This window comes from Arvicola amphibius, chromosome X (assembly GCF_903992535.2).
Source record: "Arvicola amphibius chromosome X, mArvAmp1.2, whole genome shotgun sequence".
Lineage (NCBI taxonomy): Eukaryota > Metazoa > Chordata > Mammalia > Rodentia > Cricetidae > Arvicola > Arvicola amphibius.
The window spans coordinates 7,550,731-7,575,408 of NC_052065.1; the positions used below are offsets into that span (position 1 = coordinate 7,550,731).

At 40.1% G+C, this 24,678-nt stretch overlaps 1 protein-coding gene across 2 annotated transcripts in view; it reads right to left on the bottom strand.

The window, feature by feature from the left end:
- Window positions 1–5,463: 5,463 nt before the first annotated feature.
- Nhs (NHS actin remodeling regulator) overlaps window positions 5,464–24,678 on the bottom strand; it is a 330,223-nt gene continuing 311,008 nt past the window's right edge. Inside the window, exons 4-9 of one of the 2 annotated variants that reach the window (XM_038317185.1) lie at window positions 18,391–18,453; window positions 16,049–16,241; window positions 13,299–13,430; window positions 9,378–12,353; window positions 8,962–9,088; window positions 5,464–6,070 (exon numbers count right to left, since the gene is read on the bottom strand). In XM_038317185.1, the coding sequence (XP_038173113.1) occupies window positions 5,464–6,070; window positions 8,962–9,088; window positions 9,378–12,353; window positions 13,299–13,430; window positions 16,049–16,241; window positions 18,391–18,453 (4,098 nt within the window). The remainder of the gene's footprint in view (window positions 6,071–8,961; window positions 9,089–9,377; window positions 12,354–13,298; window positions 13,431–16,048; window positions 16,242–18,390; window positions 18,454–24,678) is intronic. The other variant, XM_038317187.1, reaches the window with a different exon arrangement.

Here is a 24,678-nt window from a genome sequence, read left to right on the forward strand (position 1 = left end):
CAAATGATTCCTAACAGATTAGAGCCTTTAAAAAAACAAATAATAATAATAATAATAATAATAATAATAAAAAACAACCAAAGGAGCACACAGCACTCAGCCAGCCCCAGAAGCATATCCGGAAACTACTGGGCCTTACAGGGATCCAGACATTTTACAGTTGTTCCGGGATGCCATGTCTGCCCGCTGGATGCTTAAGCTAACGATAAACACAACACTCTAGAAGGCGTCCTCAACACCTCTCTGCTTCCTACTAACATATTTACTATAAAATGGTAAGGTTTTACTGTTAACCAAAAAGCGGCTAACCACCAAGGCCACTGGTAGCCTGGAGACATAAAAATTACTGAAAAATCATCCAGCTACAGAGCTTTCGTCATTTGAGGCGTCAAAGACAGATTCGCCAAACGTATCTCCTCACCCCGAAGGCAAAATACTTCAGATGGCTGTTTTACCCATTAGTACACACACACTCTCACACACACACCCATGACAAAAAAAAAGGTTAAAGAGAGGGCTAAAATATCCATAACTTACATTTTTGATGCCACACCAGCCTTCAGAAACCCGCCGGCAGGCCGCTACGCAACCCTCTCGACGTCTGGCAGCTGGAAAACGACCTTCGAGGGCTGTTGGCGCCTTTTAACGGTCCGCGTGCCGGAAACCAGGTGCGCCTGTCGCGCGGCATGTCGCAAAGCTCAGCACTGCAAAGTGCCTGACCGTAAAGCGGTGCGTGTTCACTGCTTGTATGGCTGAACAATTGCCAGCAAATCCCATGAATGATCAAAAGGGTGTATAGACCGGGAGATTTTTCACACTTTAGACGGAGATAGGGCATGGAAAGGGAAGGTTTTCAGTAGAGAGGGCCTTTCTGCCTACTGAGAGGCAAGACCTCTGGCTTCGAGGGTCCGAAGCTGGGCCTCTGATCCTACACTTACTGTAGCTGAGGCAATTGGCGGACAAGCAGCCCCTAGAGCGCTGTTGCAGGGTTTTTTTTTTTGTTGTTGTTGTTGTTGAGACACTGGGGCCTGGGCTAGCTAGTACAACTTCTAGCCCCAAAAGTGATTCAAAGGGCCAGCTTCCTAAGTGTGCGGCGAGCATTTTCATTGGCAATCATTTCCGTTTGGTTATTAAAGCATGTTACTATTAACATACAAACATATACCGTTTTACACCTCCTGGAATCCACTAGAGATGTCCAAGATGACTGGGCTCCGGGGGTACACAGTGCTAAAACTTGAATGAGCAGAGGGGCTGGGGTCTTAACAACACATCCTTTTTTGGATCGCCTGGGAACACTAGTAGCGTTATTTCCAGTCTCCAATAAGCACAGACTGCAGTATGAAATTAACATATTCCAGTGTCATAGTTGTTGGATTTAAACATCATGACCAACACTTACTTAATCGTGCAAGCTAAATCATAGTCGTGTTGAGTGTTGTCCAGTATAAAATGGGCTTATCTTGGGAAGTATACACATTAGTGTGCTCAAAGCACATAGTGTTTGAGACAGGAGTTTTGCTATATAATAAAGTTGATGTGACATTAACTAGTAGCAATTTACCACACACACACACACACACACACACACACACACACACACACACACATATATATATATATATATGCTTTTGGATGTACAAGTATAATAAACTTTGAAACAAAGTAGTCAAGTGTTTCAAAATAAAGTCACAAACCTTCATCAAGTATAGAAAGGAACCACAAAGTAGCTTGAGTATTGAACATATGTTGTTCCCTATTAAAAATGAAACTAGATTAGTGTTTGTTATAGATAGCATGTCTTTCTGCTAATAAACCCTTCTTTTATATCTGGGTGCCTATAAAACACTTCCTGCTTGTGAAACCTCCAAACTATAGTTACATAACAATAAAGAGAAAACCCAGCTCTTTAATTGCAGTCACGTTTATTTGCAGTCTCTATACACACTTTCTAGGGACTCAAACTGTTGTGATACATTTTTTGAGAGGGGTTCACAATGAAACTGTCACCGTTTTTACTAAAAATAAATACAAGACTTAAAGCGTTGCACAGCTCTAAAATATACAAAGGCTTGGATTGAATGTAAACGTTGAAAACATTTTACAAAAGAAACCATCTTTGCAACAATTTAAAAAGTTCATATTTACAAATGTTACAAAAATACAAAATGGATGCAAGTCCAAAAACCATTGTCTTTTCGGCCAGCACGAACTGGTTCTAGTACCAAAAGAGTAACACCATAACCTTCAGAATTCAAGCTTTGTTACTGTCTTATCCTGTCAGCATCCGCCACTAAAGAGATTGTACTCACTGGCAAGAGCAAACGGTGTATTTTGTTTGCTACTAGTCCATGTCCTCTACTGAGCCAAAAACAAAACAAGCAAAATCAAACCAGAATCACCAGAAAAGCAAGAAAGTAAAACAGAATTCCCCCCCACAACATAAACATGTTGGATAAACGCAGAAGAAGAAAAAATAGCATCAGTGCAAACAACAGAAGTTTCAACTGGTTTTGTTCTTTGTTTGTTTGTTTGTTTGTTTGTTTTAAACAATACCTAATGTGTGTACCCTGCTTCAAGCTGACAGTGATGTTAAAGACAGCCCTACATCTTGGTCTTGTTTAGTATATTATAAAGCTGTGAAGACTAATTTTTAAGGATTTCCTTGCTTTTAAAACTTTCTTATTCAATATTCTTGTCCACAGTGAATCTAAAAATCCGTCTTTATTTGGGATTTCTTTAAATCTATGAAATACAAAATAGAGAAACTCTGATATAGATTTTTAGAGTAAACAAAATAAGTAAAACTATATTATAAGGGTGGTTCTGTGATCATCACATCGACGGTACCTTATTGCCTCACTATTCAAGTCAAATATGTATTTTAAAAATATATGATATGATTACTTAAATTAATGTCAAGAATAAAAGGTGACATTTTTATTAAAGCCAATTTATGTTTTTCTATTCAAGATTTAGAATCACTTTTAAAACCCACAAACCTTTCTTCACACTATAAAACCCCCTACCTGCACAAAAGCCATACTGCAAACGAACTGCTTTTATGAAAATTACAAATGATCGCCTATTGTGACTGAAAATGATAGTTCCTTATCACATTTGTCTAAAAACTTTCATTTTTTTAAAATTTTGTGGAGTGTACTTTCAAAGCATGAGACAGATTTGTTCATGACCCCACACGATGTCAAACCATGCTGGTTGTGTATGTGTGTGTGTGTGTGTGTATGTGTTGCTTGTTTTTGTTTTTTGTTTTTTAATGAGTTACATGTTCCAATGGTAAATGATGGTCAAATTTCTTTCAATCCCCAACATTTTCTTTTAACAAAATTTTAACACTTTGTATATGTTCAAACCCTTTACCAGGTAGTTTATCTATCCCCAGCACACACTTGCGCGCTCTCTCTCTCTCTCTCTCTCTCTCTCTCTCTCTCTCTCTCTCTCTCTCTCTCTCCCCCAGTTCTCAGTCTCCTCCTCTACCCCTCCACCCCAACACCCATTTTACATACAAGAATGACAAGAAATTAACTAACACAATTTGGTAGTAAAAACAAATAATAGAAGAAGCCAGACATTTCCCCCCAACAAACAAAACACCAACAACAGATTCTTTAATTCTTAATCTGTAAATATAACGAATTTCTATTGAAAGACAGTGTCTTCTTAGACCATACTTTCTCCTTCATTTATCATGAGTTAATCCTTTCATACATCTTACTCTCTCAAATACCACTTGCATACGCATAAAGCCAGCTGCTTATCATTTGCGTGGTAACCCCGGTGTGCTCTGTCATTGTCTTTCACAGATCATATCCCTCCTTAGTTCTAATTTCTACTGCTCCCATTCAAAACCTATTCTAAGTACATAGGTGCTTATATTTCTGACATATGATTTTAAACATTAGTATCAGTTCATGTTAAAATCAGAGGTGTGAGAACCACTTGCAGATCTCAACTTGTTACTATACTTTTTTTTCAGTTTTAAGACAAGAAAATTCAAGTAATTTCAAGTAATTCAGCTTGTTTCCCTGCCTTCATTTTATCAGGGCGCTTGCCCTGACGTTTCCTTTCCCACCCGCCACCCTCCCCTTTTGCCATCAAGCAGTTCTAGTAAAACCAGACAAAAAATTCGCTGTATGTAGCATTGTGAACCAGAACTGCTCCCCATGCCCAGGTGAAGAGTGAATATAAATAATGCATATACACATACTCATTCCCCAACGACATTGTTCACAGTGTCACTTCTGTTAAGTTTTAGGTAGCAAGAATCTCATCAGCACAGAGAAAAAGCTTCACCGAAAACTTATCGCAGGGCAGGTGCTTACTGAGAATTCAATAGCTCTGTGGCATGCTTAGGTTTGATCACTGTTAGCTTAAGAACGTGGAGCTAATTAAGAAGCTTAACGAGTATAGTCATTAAAGTATGACTGTTTGTCCCCAGTAGCCTCATATAAAACATGACCTAAAATTAACTACTGGTTTCTCTACTCATTCTTCTTAAAGCAATCCATTGAAAAAAAAATTAGACTCTAAAGGACACTGTTTAATGCTATTGGGAAGGAGGGTTCTTTGCATCGAGAAGGATGATTTCTCTCACTGGTTAAAAAAAATCAAAAGCATGCTTGATTTCATTCTGTTCAAATTGCCGCATGGCAAGTCACAGCCACAAACTCAGAGTAGCTTGTTTCTGCTACACTTTGTCACAACAATGATTAGGTCTGAATTTGTTATTTTAAATTAATCACAATTCAGTACATGACCTCAATATTTCCATTATTTCACCAGTTTTAAATTCATATTTGAGGTTTATCACTCAGAAATCATGTTGGTGGACATTTAAATATGGTATTTGATATGAAAATGGTATTCACAGAATACATTTACTATATTTTGTGTGTGTCCTATAAACAGTTGGTGTGTGGTAGATAATTGGCCACTTGTCCACTCATCATTGATAAATCTATTTACACATTTTTATCAAAAATATGGTATTTACATATGTGTAGTTCTTTCTTCTAAATTTCACTTTAGTTCATTTTAATGTAAAAAAATACCAAACCTCCAGAGTAATTTCAACTTCTTAAAGTATGACAGTGAGGGCTTTATTTTCAGAATAGGCAGCTCTGGGAAAACCTTGTTTAGGTTTCAAGAAAGTTAGATATTTTTGTATTCTTTATTATCACAAGGAATGAGATCGGGTAAATCAAACTATGCTAAAGAAAATCACGTCAGACCGAACTGCTACTTAAAACATGAAAACTAATAAAAAAAAAAACGACTCAATCACTTTCTGTTTCTCCAGCACACATGTAGAAGCTCAAGGCCAAGCAACGATGCAATTCCCCCACCCTGTTGCTACTTCTCCCAGTTAGTTCCTCTACGGTATCACACAGTACGTTCAACAGTAAGGGGTTGTACATCTGAGGTCTGCTTGGCTCAGGCAAACTATGTGGAACTCTGGGATGATCGGTCATCATGTGGGCTCCCGTCAGAGTTTTCAGTCTCTCCCTCGGAGATGGCCTGCATTGGCGTATTGTACAGCCTGCAGCGGACACTGTAGCGGCTGCTGCTGGCCACAGGTGGGACCCGGGAACGTCCAACCCGGGATGATGCTGAGGTGGCAAAGTTTTTCGAGGAAAACCCTTCTGCAATGACTCGTGGAGAGCACGGGGACAGAGGGGACAGCGCTTCAGCCCCAGGTGTGCCCTGGTGGGTATCATCAGGGCTTTGTGGGGACTCTGAAGTGAACTCTCCAGGAGGCTTGGGCACGATGGGGCTCTTTAGGATTTCGGCGGCAGACATGCGGTAACTAGAATCAGAGCGACTGCCTTTCTTGAGAAGCAGTAGCTTAAATTCTTCGTTGGATGTGTTGGACTTTTTGGCATTTCGGTAGATGAGACCAGGAGACCTCTGGCTAGTCCCAGATGTCACATTGCTGCCAGGTGAAGCGACAGAACTGGCACTGCTGCTACTGCTGCCAAGGGGAGCCCTGGATTTGTTTCTAATAGACATGTCCCCAGAATCTTTCCTTCCAAGTACTTTCCTCTTGGATCTTTTAAGAAAAGAGAAAATGGGGTAAAAATCTGAGTCCACATACATTTTTATGAATCAATAAGTTTGCCATCTGATTCCTATATCTATTATATTTAAAGAGCATCCTATATAGTAGGATACTAAGCATTAGCATTACTTGCCCCCCTAGAGTTTGGGGGGGGAAACTGCTGACTTCTGGTTACAATGTGAGGCAAGACTGTTGCTTTTTCTCATTTTCTCTGTAAAATACAGAGGAATATTCTCATATCAACAATAAGCTTCCAAATAATACTAAGTACAGCAAGTGGAAAAGGCATGGGTGGGACAAGACTGGCCTTAGCTTGATACCTGATGGGCCTTGGTGATGAATAGTGGAGATTCGTGCTACAGACTAACCTACATTTTACAAATTAAGTCGTTTTAATTCACTGCACATGGAAAGTTAGTTTAGTGACTTTGAAAATCAATCAATCTGTTCTTGAACACAAATACAGTAATCCTTAGCTACTCAGGGACAGCAACAGTATATCAAGCAGTAACCAACTCTTTGTGAGGAATTGAAAACTCAAACCATCTCTGCAGCTCTTAAAATATTATAAAACCTAAGCTCTCAAGATATGAAAATAACTCTTGTCACTGGGATGGAAATAAATAGGCAAATCCTCCACAAATACAAATCTAAGCTTACCAAACTCCTTAAATCTACCTAACCTCTATTTCAATCCTGGAATTATTGATCTTATTTTGGATTAAGGGCGCCCAAACTCAATGCGTCTTCAGCCTAACTCAGTCATTCCTGACTCTGGTGGCAATGTGTTCTCACCAACAGAAAACTTGGTGTGGTAAGGAAACTGTGAGCTTTGCCTTCCCAGATTTCAGAGGAGCGTGACCGTGCTCAGAGAAAGCCCTGTGGTTGATAGTTTTACATATCTGTTCTTGGTGTCACCCGAGGGTAGAATTTTCATATAGCAGGTCTTCTCAGCATCTATAGTATTTTAGACACAAAATGATTTCTTATCAAGAGACTCAAGTCTGTGAGGTTAAGTTCAGATGCTTAACTTATTCAAGGCAGCACGGAAAGTGGCATTGTCCGGATTCTGATTCAATATCTTTCTAATTCTACAAATGGGTAGTTCTGCCCACTCTTCCAGACACACCACATGGTTCTCTGAGGGTTCATTAACTTACATAGCATAATAATTTGTCCTGGGTTGAAGATACATTGTGAGGGTTAGAGGAATATGATTGGCGTTTAGACAACAACTGGTTGAAGAGCATAAACTGGCGATTCTTACCCTGTTTGCGAGGAAGCTTGACTGCTTACGGCATACACAGAGGCTAATGGACCGCTTAGGAAAATGCAGTTGCGAAAGAGCAGAGCTGCTTCTTTGAGAAAAATAAAACCAAATGGAACAGCACCAACAGAAAAGAGAACCCTTTTCAAAAGCAGAAGCTCGAGGGGCGGGAGGAGAGATGAAAAATGGCTTGCGACAGCTTGAATTTGGCAAGAAAATGGATGGAGCTGGAGAACATCATTTTGAGTGAGGTAACCCAGATCCAGAAAGACAATTATCACATGTACTCACTCATAGGTGGTTTTTAAATATAAAGCAAAGAAAACCAGCCCACAAATCATAATCCCAGAAGACCTAAACAACAATGAGGACCCTAAGAGAGACTTACATAGATCTAAGTAGAAAAGACAAGATCTCCCGAGTAAAATGGGAGCAAGGGGACCTTGGGAGAGGGTTGAAGGGGAGTGGAGAGGCAGGGAGGGGAGAGGCAGAGAGGGGAGCAGAGAGAAAAATGTAGAGCTCAATAAAAATCAATAATAATAATAAAAAAACCTTGCTTGCGAAGAGTTTGTTTCCCAAACGGTAAGTCTGTAAAAAGGGAAGATGAACCCTGGCTTCTATCCTTTGGGAATTGTGTCTCAGTCCCCAAGGCCAGGTGGAAGAAGGGACTCATGTTCGTGGAAAGGGCACATTTAGCATCATTTGGTTCAGTGGCTAAGAGTTTGCTTTCAAGGATGAGTTCTGGCTCTGCTTCTCTGGTCAACAGCTGGAATGGACTGTTGCAAATATGGGCCACTGATTATAATGATTATGTGGGCACAGGTTATAAAGGTACAAAAGAGAAACTGTACCTGGACAGCAAAGGCACAAGCATGTTCTGGGAAAGCAACCCAGAGAACATCCACTATTCATGGGATATGGCCTTTCATTTTAGAGATGAAAGTCAGCACCATGAAAGAAATTCAAGTTTTAAAGAGAAAGAATAGAAGAGAGCTGTTTTCAGTTGTTCCGAACTGACATGGGCTCACATGGTTCTGGCAGATCAACATATGTTTGTATCAGCTAGTGTGAGATTACAGCTTTGAGCATATTTTATAGACTCGAGGGATTACTTAAAAGCCAGGGCTAAGAGTGTAGCTCCGTGGCAGAGTGCTTTCCTAGCATGTATGAGGGGTCCTGGGTTTGATTTCTAGTACTGCATATATAAATAAGTATAAAATGTAATAGGTACAACAGAAGTTATTCTTGAATTTGGGCTTTCACTCCAAGTCGTTTAATAATGAATTGTTTTCACGGGTAAATTTGTTTCAGAATATCTTTCCCAGGGGAATCACCCAGTATTTCCCCTTCGGTGATTCTTACTGAGCTCTCTTAATTGAACTTTATATGGCTGTCCATCCAGCTATAGCTGTCTATCTAGATTCATATTTTCAGACATGCACACAAGTCTATGAATGTTATTTGGAAAGATACTTCTTCCTTGATTGCTTTTGTTTTGTTGTATGTATTATGGGTACAAAATGCCTCCCCATATTTTCATTCAATGAGAGACACTTCAAGAAACAAATTCTTCTCTGTGCCTTTTGTTTCTGGGAAATTGGTGATACTCTCTCACCTGTGAATGACAGCGAAGAGATCCTCAGTTGTTCGAGGTTTGTTTGGAGACACAAACACACCCTCAGCTTCAGCTTGGGAGTCCTCACTGAGTGGTGAAATGATGGAGTCATCACTCGGTGATGATTCTTAAAACAGGAACAGAAACATCTTTAAGAGGGAGCTATACATCTCACCACCTTGTTTCCCTGACTCCAGGCTCAACCAAATAGAAGGTACCTTAACTACGATATTTAAAATGAGAGAGATATCTGTCAAATATTAGTTCCTAAATAACAATAGGCTTCTTCTAAATTGTTTTAATAAATAAAAAAAATGGCAGAGGTAAACTGACATTCAGGGCTATAGAGAACTATAGGGAATGCAGGAACCACCATAGGACACATTTCCACCCTAACAAAGGTATCATTAACTGACCTTTCAATGAAGTCTCATCCATACTTCCTTGGGTCTCCTCTGCTCTGCTGTTGTCAGAGGCACTTTTGGGTGAAATACCTGAAGCAATATTTTCCTGCTCAGAACATTTCTCAGGGAATGAATTTATAGTTGACATCTCTGACTCATGGCGGATGGTCACAGGCACTTTGTTGTGGTGACGGCTCACAGCACGTTGATGCTTATGTTGACTGCTTATGTCTGTTACTCTAGTTGGTGGGTTGGCTTGAAGTGTGATTCCATCCACAGATTCCAGTTTCACACCTTCTTCCCCAACTCCAGAGGGTGCCTTCTGTCCTTGTTTTGGGACTCCATCTGGGCTAGCTCCGTACTGCACCATTTTACTGCCCAAATCACTGGGGCGGGCAGCAGACACCCTCTGAAATCCTTTTGAATAGCCACAGTTCTTACTTGGTATCTTTTCTGGAATAAGCTCACTTTCCATCTGTATTTGGTCTTTCATCACACTTGAATCTGGAGGATTGTTACTAGCTGAGGTTACAGTTTCTGGATCGCAGTGACTCTTCACATCAAAAGTAGGGTTCTTTTCTAGATGCTTCTCTGGCCCCATTTCCACTGCAGAGGCATCTAAAAAGGACAGGAGGGTGTCTTCAGCAGAGTACTGGCGTGATACTGATTTCCTTGCTGGGTGTGGCCTTGTTTTACCTGGAGATAAGGAAGCCGCAGAAGCAACTGTTGCAGTACTCTCTTCTAAGCTGGGGAGATCTGTATTATTGCCCTCTTTTTGCTTAACTTCCTCAGACTTACTAATAGACCGAAGGTTGACAGATTTCAGGACCGTTGGTGTGATTGCAAGAGACGGTGGAGGGTTTGACCTCAGCATATCTCCGACTGTGTTCTGTTTCTGAGTAAAAACATGCAGCGGGTGGCGGTGGTGGAATGGTTTGTTCAAAACATTATGAAGAGCACTTAGGTCAAGATGGGTAGGAGGTATAATCGGAAGTTCCAAATCCTTATTCAATGACAGGGCTCCATCTTTTAAAGACGGTTGCTGTAGTGAGGATTTCCTTTCTGGGACTTTAGGTTTTCTTTTGCTACCTCCAGGAGACAATGGACCTGAAAAGAAAGCTGTTGGGAAAGAGGAGGTTGGTGTTTCTGACTGGCTTGAGTAGCCACTTGATGGAGATGCCAAGCCAGCCAGCTTTTCTGGTGAAGCCAGTTTAAATTCATTATCGACGGAAGGAAGAGATGGGGTGGTGGCCCTTGATTCTGACTGGGATGTTTGGGATTCAGAGCTCTCTGGAGATTTGATGCATTCGATAACTGTGGTACCCGTAGCAGTGCTTGAATTAGATAAGGATCTGTAAGGATCATTTGTTTTCAAGTCATTTAGAAGCCAGAGGTCTGCATAATGAGTTGATTCAGCACCTTCATCTTTGAATGGTGAAACGTCTGTAGCATCCAACTGAGGTTCCTTAACACCGTGTTCACTCTGGTTTACCCAAGGAGAGTCCTGCTTTGCAGGCAGATTGGCATTTTCCACTCGAGAAGGCGTGTTGGAGAAATCAAGAGGCAGCTTCATTTCCCTGGAACTGTGAGGCAGATGCTGACCACTGCTTATCTTTGGTTCTTTCTTCTCAGAAATATCTGTGTTTTCATCAGACTTTCTCAATGATGAGCTACGTTTAGGTGGAGTTGGCTTTGCCTTTGGTTTCCTGAAAGAGATGCTTGGTCTCCCCTGCCTCCTGTGGTCTACGTAGTCTTGCCAGGAACAGTCCGGAAGACCAGGAGGAACTCCTACACCCTGACCATTCTCTGGGCCCAGGCCTGCATAGTGACAGACATAGCTCTTATTACCTTTGAGACCACAGTCAAAGTGCATCGAGGTATAGTATCCTTCTGTGTCCACTGAGAAATGAGAGCTAGTATCTGCTTTGTCTGAAGGAGACTTTTCCAGAAAGCTGTCATAGGTGCCCATGCTTGTGAAACTTGGGCAGCCCAGGCTATCTGCCTTTGGACGCTCAGGACTAAAATCTTGGCGGCAGGATGCGTCATGATGGTGGTGCAGATAATTCCACTCACTGTCGCTTGTATTGCTGTTGTTGGGGTCATCCAGCAGATCTGCAACAGTGGAGGTGAAGGAGTTTGTCCGGTGGCCTCTTACTTTATCCAAGTGGTCGTTGTACTGTTCTGTCACAAAGACACTGGTGTCTTCATTAGCATTTGGAGCAATGTTCAGTGACAGTTCCGAGTCACAGTGCGAGGAGCCAGTGAGGGGAGGAGAAGCTGCAGGAGGGATTGTCTCTGAGGTCTGGGAGGGGCATGTGGAGCTGCTCCCACTCCAATTACCACTGGACGACTGGTGGTCATCTTTCTGGTCCATGTGGCTGCTGAGGAGGACACTAGCTGTGGAAATGCAATGGATGGGGCTTCCAAAGGTGTCTGAGTTGGAGGAGATGTCACAGCTTCCAGAGTCAGCCGCCATTCGGGACAGACGAGACCTTCCCCTCTCACTTAACTTGTGCTGGGGGCTGTGATGATGCTGAGAGCAGGCCAGGCCCAAAGCAGGCTGGTGTTCCTGTGCACTTGGGCTGCTTGGAGCTTCACTACAATCATTAGGGGCTCTTTCACCCACAAAAGGCTCTCCTTCTTCATATGCTGAGGGTTTAGCAGCAACTTTGGGTTCAGCATCTCCACCTCTATTTCCCTCCCGAGGAAGGCTCCGAGATCTTGTGCGGCTGCTCACTACAGGAGTAAACATGCTATCGCCTTTGTCTGCCAGGGCAGAGATGTTGCCAGCAGAATGAGAAAGGGAAGCTGCAATGCTTTGACCCCTTTGAGCTCTGATTCTCCTTCTGGATGGGGCAGCAATCAGAATATCTTCAGTTTGGCATTCAGAGTCCCTGGTTCCGGACCTCCTATTGACACTGTTGGAGGGGTCTGGGTTTGTGTGCACAATCACATTCCTTTCCCTGGCCACGGGTGATTCATCGGAATCTAGGGCACATGGAAAACACCATAAGATATTATAGATTGGCAGATTAACAGGCATTCTGAGGGTTGTTTATAAATCTGTGTGCTACCGTATTAAAACTTTTTCCTACAGAAAAGATTAGTATCTAAATTTAGGAGAAAGTTTGGATGCTTTCTGTACCTCATTTGTCTCTGTTTCTATCTACATGTCTATTTGTATATGTGCACACACATGCATCATGTACACTTATTGAGAGAAGACACACTTTTTGTTTTTAATGAATCATCTCTCTTTGTATTAATTTGCTCCAACAAGTGACTGCTTTCATAAAAGAAACATGATTTCAAAATTCAAAAGCCAAAAACAACTGAAATACAAAATCTAAAGCCCTGGCCACTACTTTTCGCTGGTGTTTTGAAATGCAAGCATAATGGAATACAATTCATAGACTTCATTAAAAAAATCAAAGTCTTATTTACATGGAGTTGCTACCATAATATTTTGAAATTAGTATAAATATTATAAAATACATTGAACAGAAAAATTAAATATCCCCAAAGATATATTTTTAAGATTCCATATTTGAATATGTTTAAAAGTTACTTGAAAAATAATTAATAGCACAAAAGTACATTTTTCTTCATATGAAGTTACAGTTTTCGAAAATATTGTATGGAATATTTATTCATATTCCCATCTCAATGAAACATTTGAAATGACAAGATATATTTCACCAGGAATGCTTGAATCTTTAAGGTTAAGCCTTTATATTCAAGAACAGAGTTTAAAAAAAATGGCAAATGGCTTTCTGAATGTAAAATAAATACATAGTAGCTTAAAATGACTACAAGTTAAAACTTTCAGTATTTCTAAGGGATGCTATAGTTGAAGGCAGTTGAAAGTGGCACCTATTTCCTCTCCTTGTCACCTTCACTAGACAGAAACCATGAACAGTTTTTATGCCATACCTATTTCTTGTTGAACTCTTCTGGGAATCCCCGAGATGGTTTTCCTTCTCCTCAATTTTCGTCTCCGCTGTAGGACGGATTGTGAATGAACAAGAGAACAGCGTATACTAGCTTCTCTGTCAAAACCAACTCCTGCAACCCACAAAAAGATCTCGTTAGACTTAAAAATAGCAAACAAATTTTCATTTGCTTGGAACACAGTGATGTTCATTGATTGGAAGTCAGGGAAGACTTTGGATTAAATCTGTGAACAAATATAAGAAAGTCCTTCTTTCACCCTTATTTAAATGATGCTATAGTAAGATTTACTTCTAAATTCAGCCTCTCACAAGTTTGCAAAGCCAAAAGAAAGATGCAAAAGAGGAAAATGAAAAGAAATATAGAGAAGAGAGAGGGACATCAGCAAAGCCCTCTTTAGCCACTACTATTTTCTGCTCTATTTCTGGGCTCTTTGAAACTGATACCTTTTGCATAGTAGTTCAGTACCCAAGATGTGAACCTAGTGCATCCTGACCCATTTCTTTGGGTCACAAAGCGTCTTTGTGAGTTTTCCTCCCTTCACCTCCTATGTTCAATCTTCTCCAAGCATACACACACACACACACACACACACACACACACACACACACTGCTGTGAGGAAGCACAACACCACAACAGATTAGGGATTTCTTCTTTTCGATAATCTTCTAACTCACTTTCGTCTTGTGAATAAACTGGATGCTTTTGGTTTGGAAATAAACACAAAGGAGTTCCTGGTCCTGCACTTAAAATGGCTCTACCTTTGGTGCCAATCAGCTATATGTCAGACTCCCCTGTCTTCAAAGCATTGTTTGTTGTTATGCATGCAGGGACCAACCATGGCGATTAATAGTTCTTCTCTATAATCACATTAGTAGCACTATATGTGGTTCTGTTAAATTAGAACAATGAAGAGGAAGGTAAGGAATTCAAACTTTGTCTGGCACAAGTGTGCACTGTAGAGTTTCCAGTGCAAGCTGTGGCTAAGGAGTCTGTAATGCTGTGCTTCGGGATTTGATCACCTCATCATTTTTCCTAGCTGTTAAACCCTGGGTCAGCTGTATCGCGTCACAGTGCCAACAGTTTCTAGGCCCACTTTGAAATCTATCTGTCTTGTGATGAATGATTACGTCACAATGATATTTTCCTTTCTTGATTCCAATAAAAACTTAAATCCTACATTTGAATCTTAATAATTATTGAATACATGATCTACAGACACTGTGTGTTATATGGATGTCATTAACATTGTTCTCATTGAAGCTCTTGAGATCAACATCTAATGTGAGCCTTCATCTTGAGAGTTCCTGAAATAAAACTGAAAGAAAAATCTTCTCTTTCCTAATCACAAGATGATGGCCCATAATCACAGCACTACATTTTGAAAACAAGATTTTACTTACAGCACCAGAAAGGAAGCAGGGGCTGCTAATAGTCAGATGTTCCCAGGCTGAAAAATTCGTTAAAGGGGTGCAGATGAACTCCTCTAAAGCATCTCATTTAGCTTATAGAGGTCCGATAAGTGCACATCTTTAGAATAATTTATCCCATGAGTTGAATAGGTCAGCAGGAAAATTAAGTCTCAGCTCACGGCACAACTGGCCAATGCATTAGAGTATCTTTCATTCAGGAGGGAAAATTATATCTGTCCCAGATACCCAGTCCATTTGTTCCCCCACTCTAGGTGAGAGAAATCTGAGTGGAATTAATAACAGTAATGTCTAAAATGCTTCTCATGGGACTTGCAATCTTTAGTTATAGGGAATCAAGATGAAATCAGTCACAACGTGGCTGTTTTAAATTTTTCATTACACACATAAGGTAAAAGGAAACTAGAAGAGGTGTTTAATAAACACTAATGGGAGATCATTTGAGGGGGAGAATGATTGAGAACAAAGTATAACCCTCCCTCCCTCCGTCTCTCCCTCCTTCCCTCCCTCCCTTCCTCCCTCTTTCTCATACACACACACACACACACACACACTCATACACACACAAATCACATTATTAAACCTATCACTTTGTATGCTAAACTATAGATTCCTTTAAAAACTAAAACATTATTTGATTTATAACTAAAATGCCAAGCTCCAGCTCCAGCATTCACTCCCTCTGCTATCAGACTCTGAAGAAAAGTCCAGCTAGCCTTCCATCCTACCTAGACTAATATGCAAACTTTGAATGCATACAATAGCAGAAAGTGAAAAGAAGTCAAGTTTGCTGGTTTTAAAACACAATTCACCCTTCATCTCTGTATCTCGATATTTTCAGATCAAAACCCCCTAAAACCAATACAGAAGTCTAAATGGTCTTTTAGCAAAGCCTACCTTTATCCAGGGAAGCATAAAAACAGATTTTTCTAGTTGGTCGACAGGACCTTATTTGCAGTTTTAGAAACCTGGGTTTTGCTGTTTTCTTTCTTGCGGTGCCACACATCATTGTCCTGTGATTAATCACTGCCAACGAGCTATTTGGTGATTTTTTTTTTCAAAAAGAAACTGTCCACCATTTACATAACAAGCAGTCCAGCAGAATATATGCAAATTGGTGTTCAAACCTGACAAAAGCATACTGAATTATCTCCTGACTTGTATGTTGACGAAAGATTTCTTGCTCATAACAAAACTATATTCTTAGCTGATAGGGAAGCTAACAGCACAGGTTTTCACCACACTGAATACATGGAATATTCAGACCCAACTACCCCTAAAGGAAAGAAAGAAAACCATACCAGTGACATTGATGGGAATAATGCAAGAAGAAATCACTTGAGCATCCTGTTTCATCTTCTCCTCGGGAGTCGGGAGAGGTAGCGCTTTGTTCCAGTTGGTCTGCTTGTCCAGTGTAGAGGGGACATTGTGTATTGGGTTTTTCGGTCTCTGTCCTAACATGACATCTGTGTCTTCATCCTCTGGAGAGTGGGACTGCAAGCAAAATATATTCAGATGCACATCCCATACCTTACATGCATAAGGAATTTCATACTTCAGTCTTTTAAAACAAGGCTAGAAATAAGCATGTAAGACAAAGGAAACAGTCATAGAAAATAGTAAGCAGAACTAATAGGAAGTTTTGTTTCAATAGTGAAGAGGTACAGAAGGAAAAAAATGGGCCCACAAAAACATGCTTTTCAGGTGAAACGGAATAAAGAGAAGAGACAAATTAGTCAGAAATCCTGTACCTTCTAACTAAAGAAAACTGCCTGTCTCTAATCCACTGAAAGGTAAATCTACTTTCTGTCTCTTTATGTCACTATAAATTCCTGTCAAAAATCTTGAGAGCTCTAGACTATGCTGATCAATGAAGGCAGATGAGCTAAAAGCCTATAAAATTCCTCAGAGACTACGAAGAAAACCCGGAGACAGGAGACAGTCTGGAACATACCACCTGGAAGATAAACCATCAACCTAATCCAGGAGGCCATCAAAAATCCAGGAGTTAATTGCACCAAAGACAGACAGCTTGGGTGAATGACATTTTAAAAAGTCAGTTTAACTGACATTAGATGGCTGTGGAAATGCCAAAGAAAAGATGTGGCCCACTAGCTGAGTACAGTGGAGTTTACAGATTCTGTTTCTGGAGGGACAGATGGAAGCCAGTTTCTCTTTCGGATCTGGACTGGTAGAAGAGTTCTGGTTTATTTTCTTGCAGCTTTGTTGTGCAAAACTTTTTTCTTCCAGCTGCGTAAGTTAGCGGCTTTGATTTCTAGATGACATTTGAAAACTGTCTGTCCAAGCCCATGATAAATATTAATGCTGTCTAGCTTTTCTTTCAAGCTTGGGCTCCAGGCCCGGATTATTCAAGAGGCCCCATCCCACTTTTGGTTTCAGGGTTGGCTTTCTAAACCAGAGTCGTAAAAGACCCAATCTCCACCACTGAACCCAGTTCTCTTTCTTTATACAGTTCAGAGGGAGATGGGTAACTATATAAAATAACTATTTTATTTCCTCTTATTTCAGTAAGGTTTTAATAATACTCTGTCCTAAAAATTGGGATTCAAAAAACAAATCAAAACAAACCTCTCCAGTCTTCACATTGGAAACTGTACTATTGGCTCAGGGTCACATGTATTGTCAAATGAACTGTCCTCAAGTTTCCTTAAAGAGTAGGCTCCCAGAGCCCCTTATTTAAAGGAAACCCCAGCATTTACTTACCTTACCAGAGGTTTCCGCAAAGCCCCCTAATACACCCAACGGTCTATGATTCCCCCCCTTGGGAAAATTGTGTTCACCATGAACGGTTTAGTAAAATATTGCAACCTCTTTCTCTCTTCAGCTTTTGTGCAGATTCCCAGAGAAGCGAACAGCTCAAATAAAGTTGGAGCACAAAAGACTTTGTTTCCTAGGTAACTTTCAAAAAGAAAAAAAAAAGTTTGGTGTATTCAGAGAGAGGGAGGGAGAGAGAAGGAGGGGGAAAGGAAGGGAGGAGAGAGAGAGAGAGAGAGAGAGAGAGAGAGAGAGAGAGAGAGAGAGAGAGAGAGAGAGAGAGAGAGAGAGAGAGAGAGCACAAAAGGTAAAGTTGAGCACCAAGTCGACAGGAAAGAAAACTCCCACCACCAGAGGCCTCATTTTGCTGGCGATTCCTTCCTTGAATAACAATGGACTTGAAAGGACTAGAGGATAGTGACTTGACTACAGGTTCTGACCTGCAGCCAAAAGCACTTTTTATTTAATGGTGACAGGGACAATTGGCTGCCAGAGGATCCTCTTGTTTGGTTCTCCTTTTTTTTTTTTTTTTTTTTTTTTTAATTTGAGAAGCTGAACCTTTACTGGTCTGATAAATACAGGGAAACTGTATTTTCCCCCAAACTACAAAATCAAGAAGCAGTGATAGAGGATACCTATGCTTAGCAGAGCTGCCAAGTGCCACTCCAAGGGGGACATTCATGGGGAACAAAACCAGTGACAGGGCTGTCCTTAATTCAAGTTAGGAAAATACCATCCTTTAAATTGACTTAAGAGAAAAACGGTTAGTTGAAAATGCGTTTGCAATAAAGCTAAAAAGAGAGAAAAAGGGAAAGTGTCTGAAAAACAGCAGGATAAGGCTACAAAGCAATGTTCTCAGAACCAATACCTTTCTACTCCATGGGGCCATGTGGCAACATTCAGTGGGGGAGGGCGAGCGGGTGCTGTTAAACTATGAAGACGGAATGCAAAAGAAAAAAATTAAAAATGTACACAACAGAATGCCTTAGTTAGACCCAACCTATGATCCTAACAAATACAATTCTGGGAGACATTCTCTCCTAAATGATTCCATTTTGGCTAGAAGGACAGATTCTGGACCTAGAGTTCTTCTTCGATTCAAATCCTGACTACCTGGTATTTCTCCTACATGATCAGGTGCAATTCTTTAATTCTGTAGCAAGATAGGTGAGGGGACGGGAGAGATGGCTCAGCGGTTAAGAGCATTGCCTGCTCTTCCAAAGGTCCTGGTTCAATTCCCAGCAACCACATGGTGGCTCACAACCATGTGGAATGAGATCTGGCACCCTCTTCCGGCGTGTGGGCATACATGCAGGCAGAATATTGAGAAATACTGTATATGTAATAAATAAATAAATCTTTAAAAAAGTAGGTGAATAACAGCCTCTACCCTCCAGGGCTATTTTGAGGAGTAAATGAGTAAATACAAATAGTATCTTTAGAATTTTGGCACTTAGCATGCTTATATGTTAGTGCCGGCATGTATGTGTAGGTATACATGCATGCAAGTATGTACATGTGCATGGGGAGGACAGAGGCTGGACTCAGGTATCATCATCTCATGAATTATCCATTTTATGTTTGTTTGTTGTTTGTTTGTTTGGGTTTTTGTTGTTGTTTTTGTATGTGTGAAGGTCTTTAACTGGCCTGGAACTTGCCAAATAAGCTAGGCTGCTTGGCCAGCGAATCTCAGGGATCTTCTTGCTTCTACCTCCCCAGGCCTGGAATTATTCGTGCATACCACCACACCAAGCTTTCAAATTTAGGTCCTTGTGTTTACAAGGCAAGCATTTAACCTACGGAACCATCTCTACAGAACCATCTCTACTTTCTCATCTTTTCAATCTAAGTCTTGCCAAGTTAGGAAAGACTAAATTTTTTTTCTTCCTGTAGAATGACTTTCTTTTCCCATGAATTCTTCAGGGGAAATTGTCCTATATGTATCATCTCCTCCATACTGCTCCAATTTGCTTCTCTCTCATCAAGAATATTTAAAGATCATTGCTTCCATGAGAGTTTTTGCTCCACACCCACACAGGGTTTAATGCTGGGCTGGCAACATCTCACAATACTTAAATTGAGGAAGAGAGCCTGTCTTTCATTTTGTATTGGATGAAACGAATCATATTGCCGATCTTGCTTGGAAAATAATTTGGTAATCAGTATTCTCTCTCCAGGATCTACTAAGACACTGAAGCTCTTCTTGTTTATTTGGTTGTTTTGAGAGAGAGAGAGACTCACTATCTAGTCCATGTTGGTCTCTAACCCACAGTCATCCTGCCTAAGCCTTCCAGGTGCAGGACTTACAGGCTTGCCCTACCATGTGTGCCTGAAACTCTTGAACTTCACCAGGTGAGAAAACCCACAGGCTGATTATGGGGAAGGATAGCTAGTTATGAATGTAGCCCAAAACAAAATTTTAAACTTACCAAAAACATTGTGATTTTATTATTATTATTCTCAGTAACTTTATTTGTATATCTGTGCAAGGACTCTGTAGATAGCATTGCCATATTTCAATGTCAAAGGCTAGACAAGCCTGTGAGTCTAATCTATACCAGCTTTAGATTCAGTTATGTACATATTATAGTACTTACCTTATAACAGGGCTTTAGTATAATACAAATTATCATTGAACACACACATACTGTGTTTATCTAGTAGATTGTGAATTCCTGTATTTAACTTTTTCTCTCAGTCTTTCATGATACTAATTGTGCCCCCTCATAAGAACTCACCAAAATATTTGCCCACTCAAATGATACCAGAGATCTGTGTGTTTTAGCAGTGGTGAGAAATCCAACTAAAATTAGAGTCATGTCCAAGATCTCAGGAAGGATCAAATACCATGGCAACCTCTGTATTACTAGAGTAAATATGTAAAACCAGACAGGAAACCACCAGAAACTTCTGGTTCCATATGTGGATTGGTATGGGTAGATATTGAACCTGGTTATTCTCAACCCTATGGCAGGTATGCACTGTGAGAGGCATTTAAGATCTAATTCGAATTTAAGTTTCTAAGCTTTATCTGGTAAGGTTGTTCCATTAATTTTTATGTAGAGCAAATGTCATTTCCTTGTGACCAGTTGGTTTTGACTAGATCTTAAGACTAATGAGTTTAAAGAGTCTAAATCTCCTCAACTGAAAGATATACTAGGTATCACCTATATCTGTATCACTAGTATATCTCGGATTTCACTCTGGCTGTATCCTGAGACTCAGCCATAGACGCCGTATATGACTCATCTAAGAGACTGAGATATTTAAAATAGAGGAACAATTCTTAGAAGCAAGCAGAAGGGAGCCTTAAAGTATCACGTTTATATGGGAAAGGAATTGCCTCAAAGTAATTCAAGGCTTTGGTAGCTCATGAAGAAATTTAAAAAATACATAATAAGAGACTGCTGTTCAGGAAACATGAAGGATATTAATATTGACAAATTAATTTTGGTAGTTCATCATAAATCCCCCAAGTCATCTCTCCTGGTGAGTATTTTTTTTCAGGAGTGAGAGATGAGAAGTAGATTTTATTTTTTATCTGTTTGCAAAACCCACCTACACATTAAACAAATATGAGGTAAAACCTGGCAGTGACTAAGGGTGGCCTTGACTGGATTCAGGCTGTGAAGACCACTGGTTTGGGCTACCTTAATCAAATCAAGGTCTCCTTGGATTCTACTCCCCAGCAGATTCAGCTTCAGCTAAGCATCTTTCTTTTTAGTAACAGTCCTAACCTACGGCATGCAAATGCTGATACTGGGAAACCTTGAGCTTTGGAATGGAGAGGTAGGGCTCTTTGGGTTCTCCACCTAAACCTAATTAGGCTCCCTGTCAAATTAGAGTATCCGTACATGTAATATTAACTGGACTGCGAATTACACACTATTTGAGTCTTGTATCTGAAACTGTCCTATCTCCTGGAGGTTGGTCAATGGAAGTAAAATGACTCTGAGTGTTTTGAATTATATTTTATATGATGAGTGCTCAGAGAATTTTTCTCTAAATTATCTGATAAATCATATTGCAAGCCAGTGCTACCTCAGGGCATCTCTATTTGGACGAGAATGCCATTCCTTAATAGGTACTGATGGATAAGTTGAAGTAAAGCTGAGAATTGATCAAATTTGTATAAACCAAATTATTCTTTAATGGCTTTATGTAAATGTATCACATTGCTCATTCAGAGATATACTAGCCATTACTTATTCATAGCTGCATTACCACTGGCTCAGTAATGTTTTATAAATATTTGTTGTGTTGCTAACACCTTAGTGTGCCTGATATTAAGAAACAAGCTTCCTCTTAAAGAAATAAAATTCCTCTTAAAGACATGACATCAAATTATTTCCATCTACACATCCTTTTCCAGTACAGCTCTTAGTACAAAGTTAAAAATGACATAGCATAGGGGAGAATAAGACAGCATGAGAAAGATGCCTGCAAAACAACAGGTAATGACAGAATACCCCTAGGGACCCCTGCGTTTGGAAGGTATCACTCAGTGCGGAAGTGTCAGTGAACAACACTTGCTTCTTTAAAATAACTGTGTGGGAAGAGTATTCGGAGACCACCATTTCATTCATTTAAGAGCATTTCTTAGATGAAGGCAAAAATCAGTTCCAGTGTAAACAAACTGTCAAACTCAAAATAAAAATAGTTTATTTCTCATGTACAGTGTGCTCGCTGTATAATTCTTTTAACTTGTCTATACTATTGATGTTTTCATAAAGCATGCTGGAGAAAAATGAAAAATCCATTTCCTTTTCCTTTCCTAGGCTTTCATTTTGCCCCCCCCCCACCATTGATTTTGAGAGGCTTCAGACTAAATTACTACATTGTTGAATAAGCCAGGACCAATCATGTCTATCTTCTTCCTAACAATAGATTCTTCTTTGATGCCTCACCTCCATTTTGTTCTCTGTGGGTGCCATTGTATTTTCAAGCCGTTTCCCCTAGCTTTTCATAAGATTGCCTCAACCAAACCCAGAGTTATACTTATGAACAGTGCTCAGAACAAGAAATAACAAATATTATACTCAAAAGTAGCCAAGGAAATTTCTCTAGTGAACACTGAAAGAATATTTTCAAAACCTCATCTTTTTTTGTGTGGTATATGTCAGAGAGAAAAGTTCATGCCTTGACTTTTGTGGCTGAGAGCAAGTATTTCTCCAAAGAGTTCGAGATTTCCCCAAATCTGTCTCTTAGTGGCAGCAGGAGAAGAAAAAACCCTCTACTCCACATTTTATTTTCTGTTGGGTTTTATTTCATATGCTGATAGGGGATTATTTTGCTTCAAAACTTGCCAAAAGACATCTGTTAAAATGTTGTGGGTATTCCAGCAGGAAATGTTTTGAAAAATTGGCTTTGGTTTGTGATCTAACTGATACCACATGGCATTTATAGCTGTCGAGTTTCAGAGCTGATTTACAGCCATCGTGCTATCTTAAACCTGAGACGTATTTACTGGAGATGAGGTATTGCTATATATTTGAACACAGGAGTAAAATCTTAGAGTGAAGATATCCTTTACAGTCCATACCAGATTTCTAGCGAGCTGACATGGACTTTTAATATCACTCTACCACAGGTCTTGATTGTCCTTAGACAGGTCTGTGCATTGATGTACATACTGTGGCGGAAGATGGAAAAGGCCCATCTGCCTAGATTTCTATGTAGGAGTGTGTGTGTGTGTGTGTGTGTGTGTGTGTGTGTGTGTGTGTGTGTGCATGTGTGTGTGTGAATGTATTATACATAAACATGAGCCGCTTTGATCGTTCTCTGAGGCTTAAAGAAGTTTGGCAATGCCTTCTTTACATGTCACGAGCACAGTCTGTCCCTTGAGACTACCTCGGAGTCTTCCACTGGCTGGTAATGTGATCATCTTTCCAAACACGTTTAATAATATTATTTTGAAAACTCATCCTGGGCTTCTTTCTCCCCATGTCTTCAACTCCTGCAATCACAAAGCTGAATAAGCAATGGAAAGGAAAATAATGAATGAGGAAGAGGCTTGGGGACATCCTCTGCCTTTGTAGGGCTGAGCCCCACCCCAATCTTCAGTTTCCTCAAATGCAAAACCACCACCTAAGGTGCCATCCTGAACCCCAAAAGTCCAGACTCATCAGTCCATACTCCTAGCCAGCTCTGAGATCCAAAGCAAACCATACCAACAAATACACACTTAGTAAGGTGTTAAATACTCCCTGTGAAAAATCCAAGTGAATGTCACTGAAGCAGAATTTGGTACACAATTTTTGTAGGTCAGGAAGGGAGATGTTTGGAGACAGATGCTTACCAACTTAGTCTTTAGCTACTTTATGCATTCATAGTCATATTTGGCAAAAGAAAACATACAAGATGAACAGGCGTTTACATTCACAGGGCAATTCGAATGTAAACCACAAGTCACTATATATAACAAAGGGACTGAACTGAAAAAGAGTAGTAACATCTAGTGTTGGCAAAGATGGGACACAACTGGGATGCTTCTAAATTGAAGAGAGTTATTTAACATGGTACGAACACTTTAGAGTGTGTTTGGTAGTATTAGTAAAGTTAAACATAAGTCTACTTTTAATTTCCTGCTAGATCTATGGATGGAAGATCTATGGATCTATGGATGTGTATATCCACAAGAAGTCTTGCATAAAAATATTTACAGCGATTATATTTGTAAAAGCCAAATAACCAAATAAAACCCTACAATTGCAAACAACTAACCCAAATACCTGCCAACAACAGAATGATAACCAGACTGTGGAGTACTGTATTTATAAAATTGTAACACAACACAGTAATCTACAAAGTACATGTGGGCTGAAGAGATGGCTCAGCAGGTAAAGGCACAGGCTTCAAAGCCCAATGACTTCAGTGCAGTCCTCAGTGTCCTTGCGGTGAAAGGAAAGAAATGACTTGTGCAGGTTTTCCTCTAGCCTGCACAGGCATGCTGTGGTATGTGTGCCTATGTGCATGCATGCACCAAAATGAATCGAATATAGAAACACACACTACTGATAATTCAGCACGGTTTTAGAGTGTGTGGAACAAGCTAAACAAGCTAGGGCCATATCAGTGACACAGCACGTGGGTTGCCTATGCACAACTCTGGATTTAATCCTCAAAAAATAAAATAAGAAAAATGAAGGACGTGGTG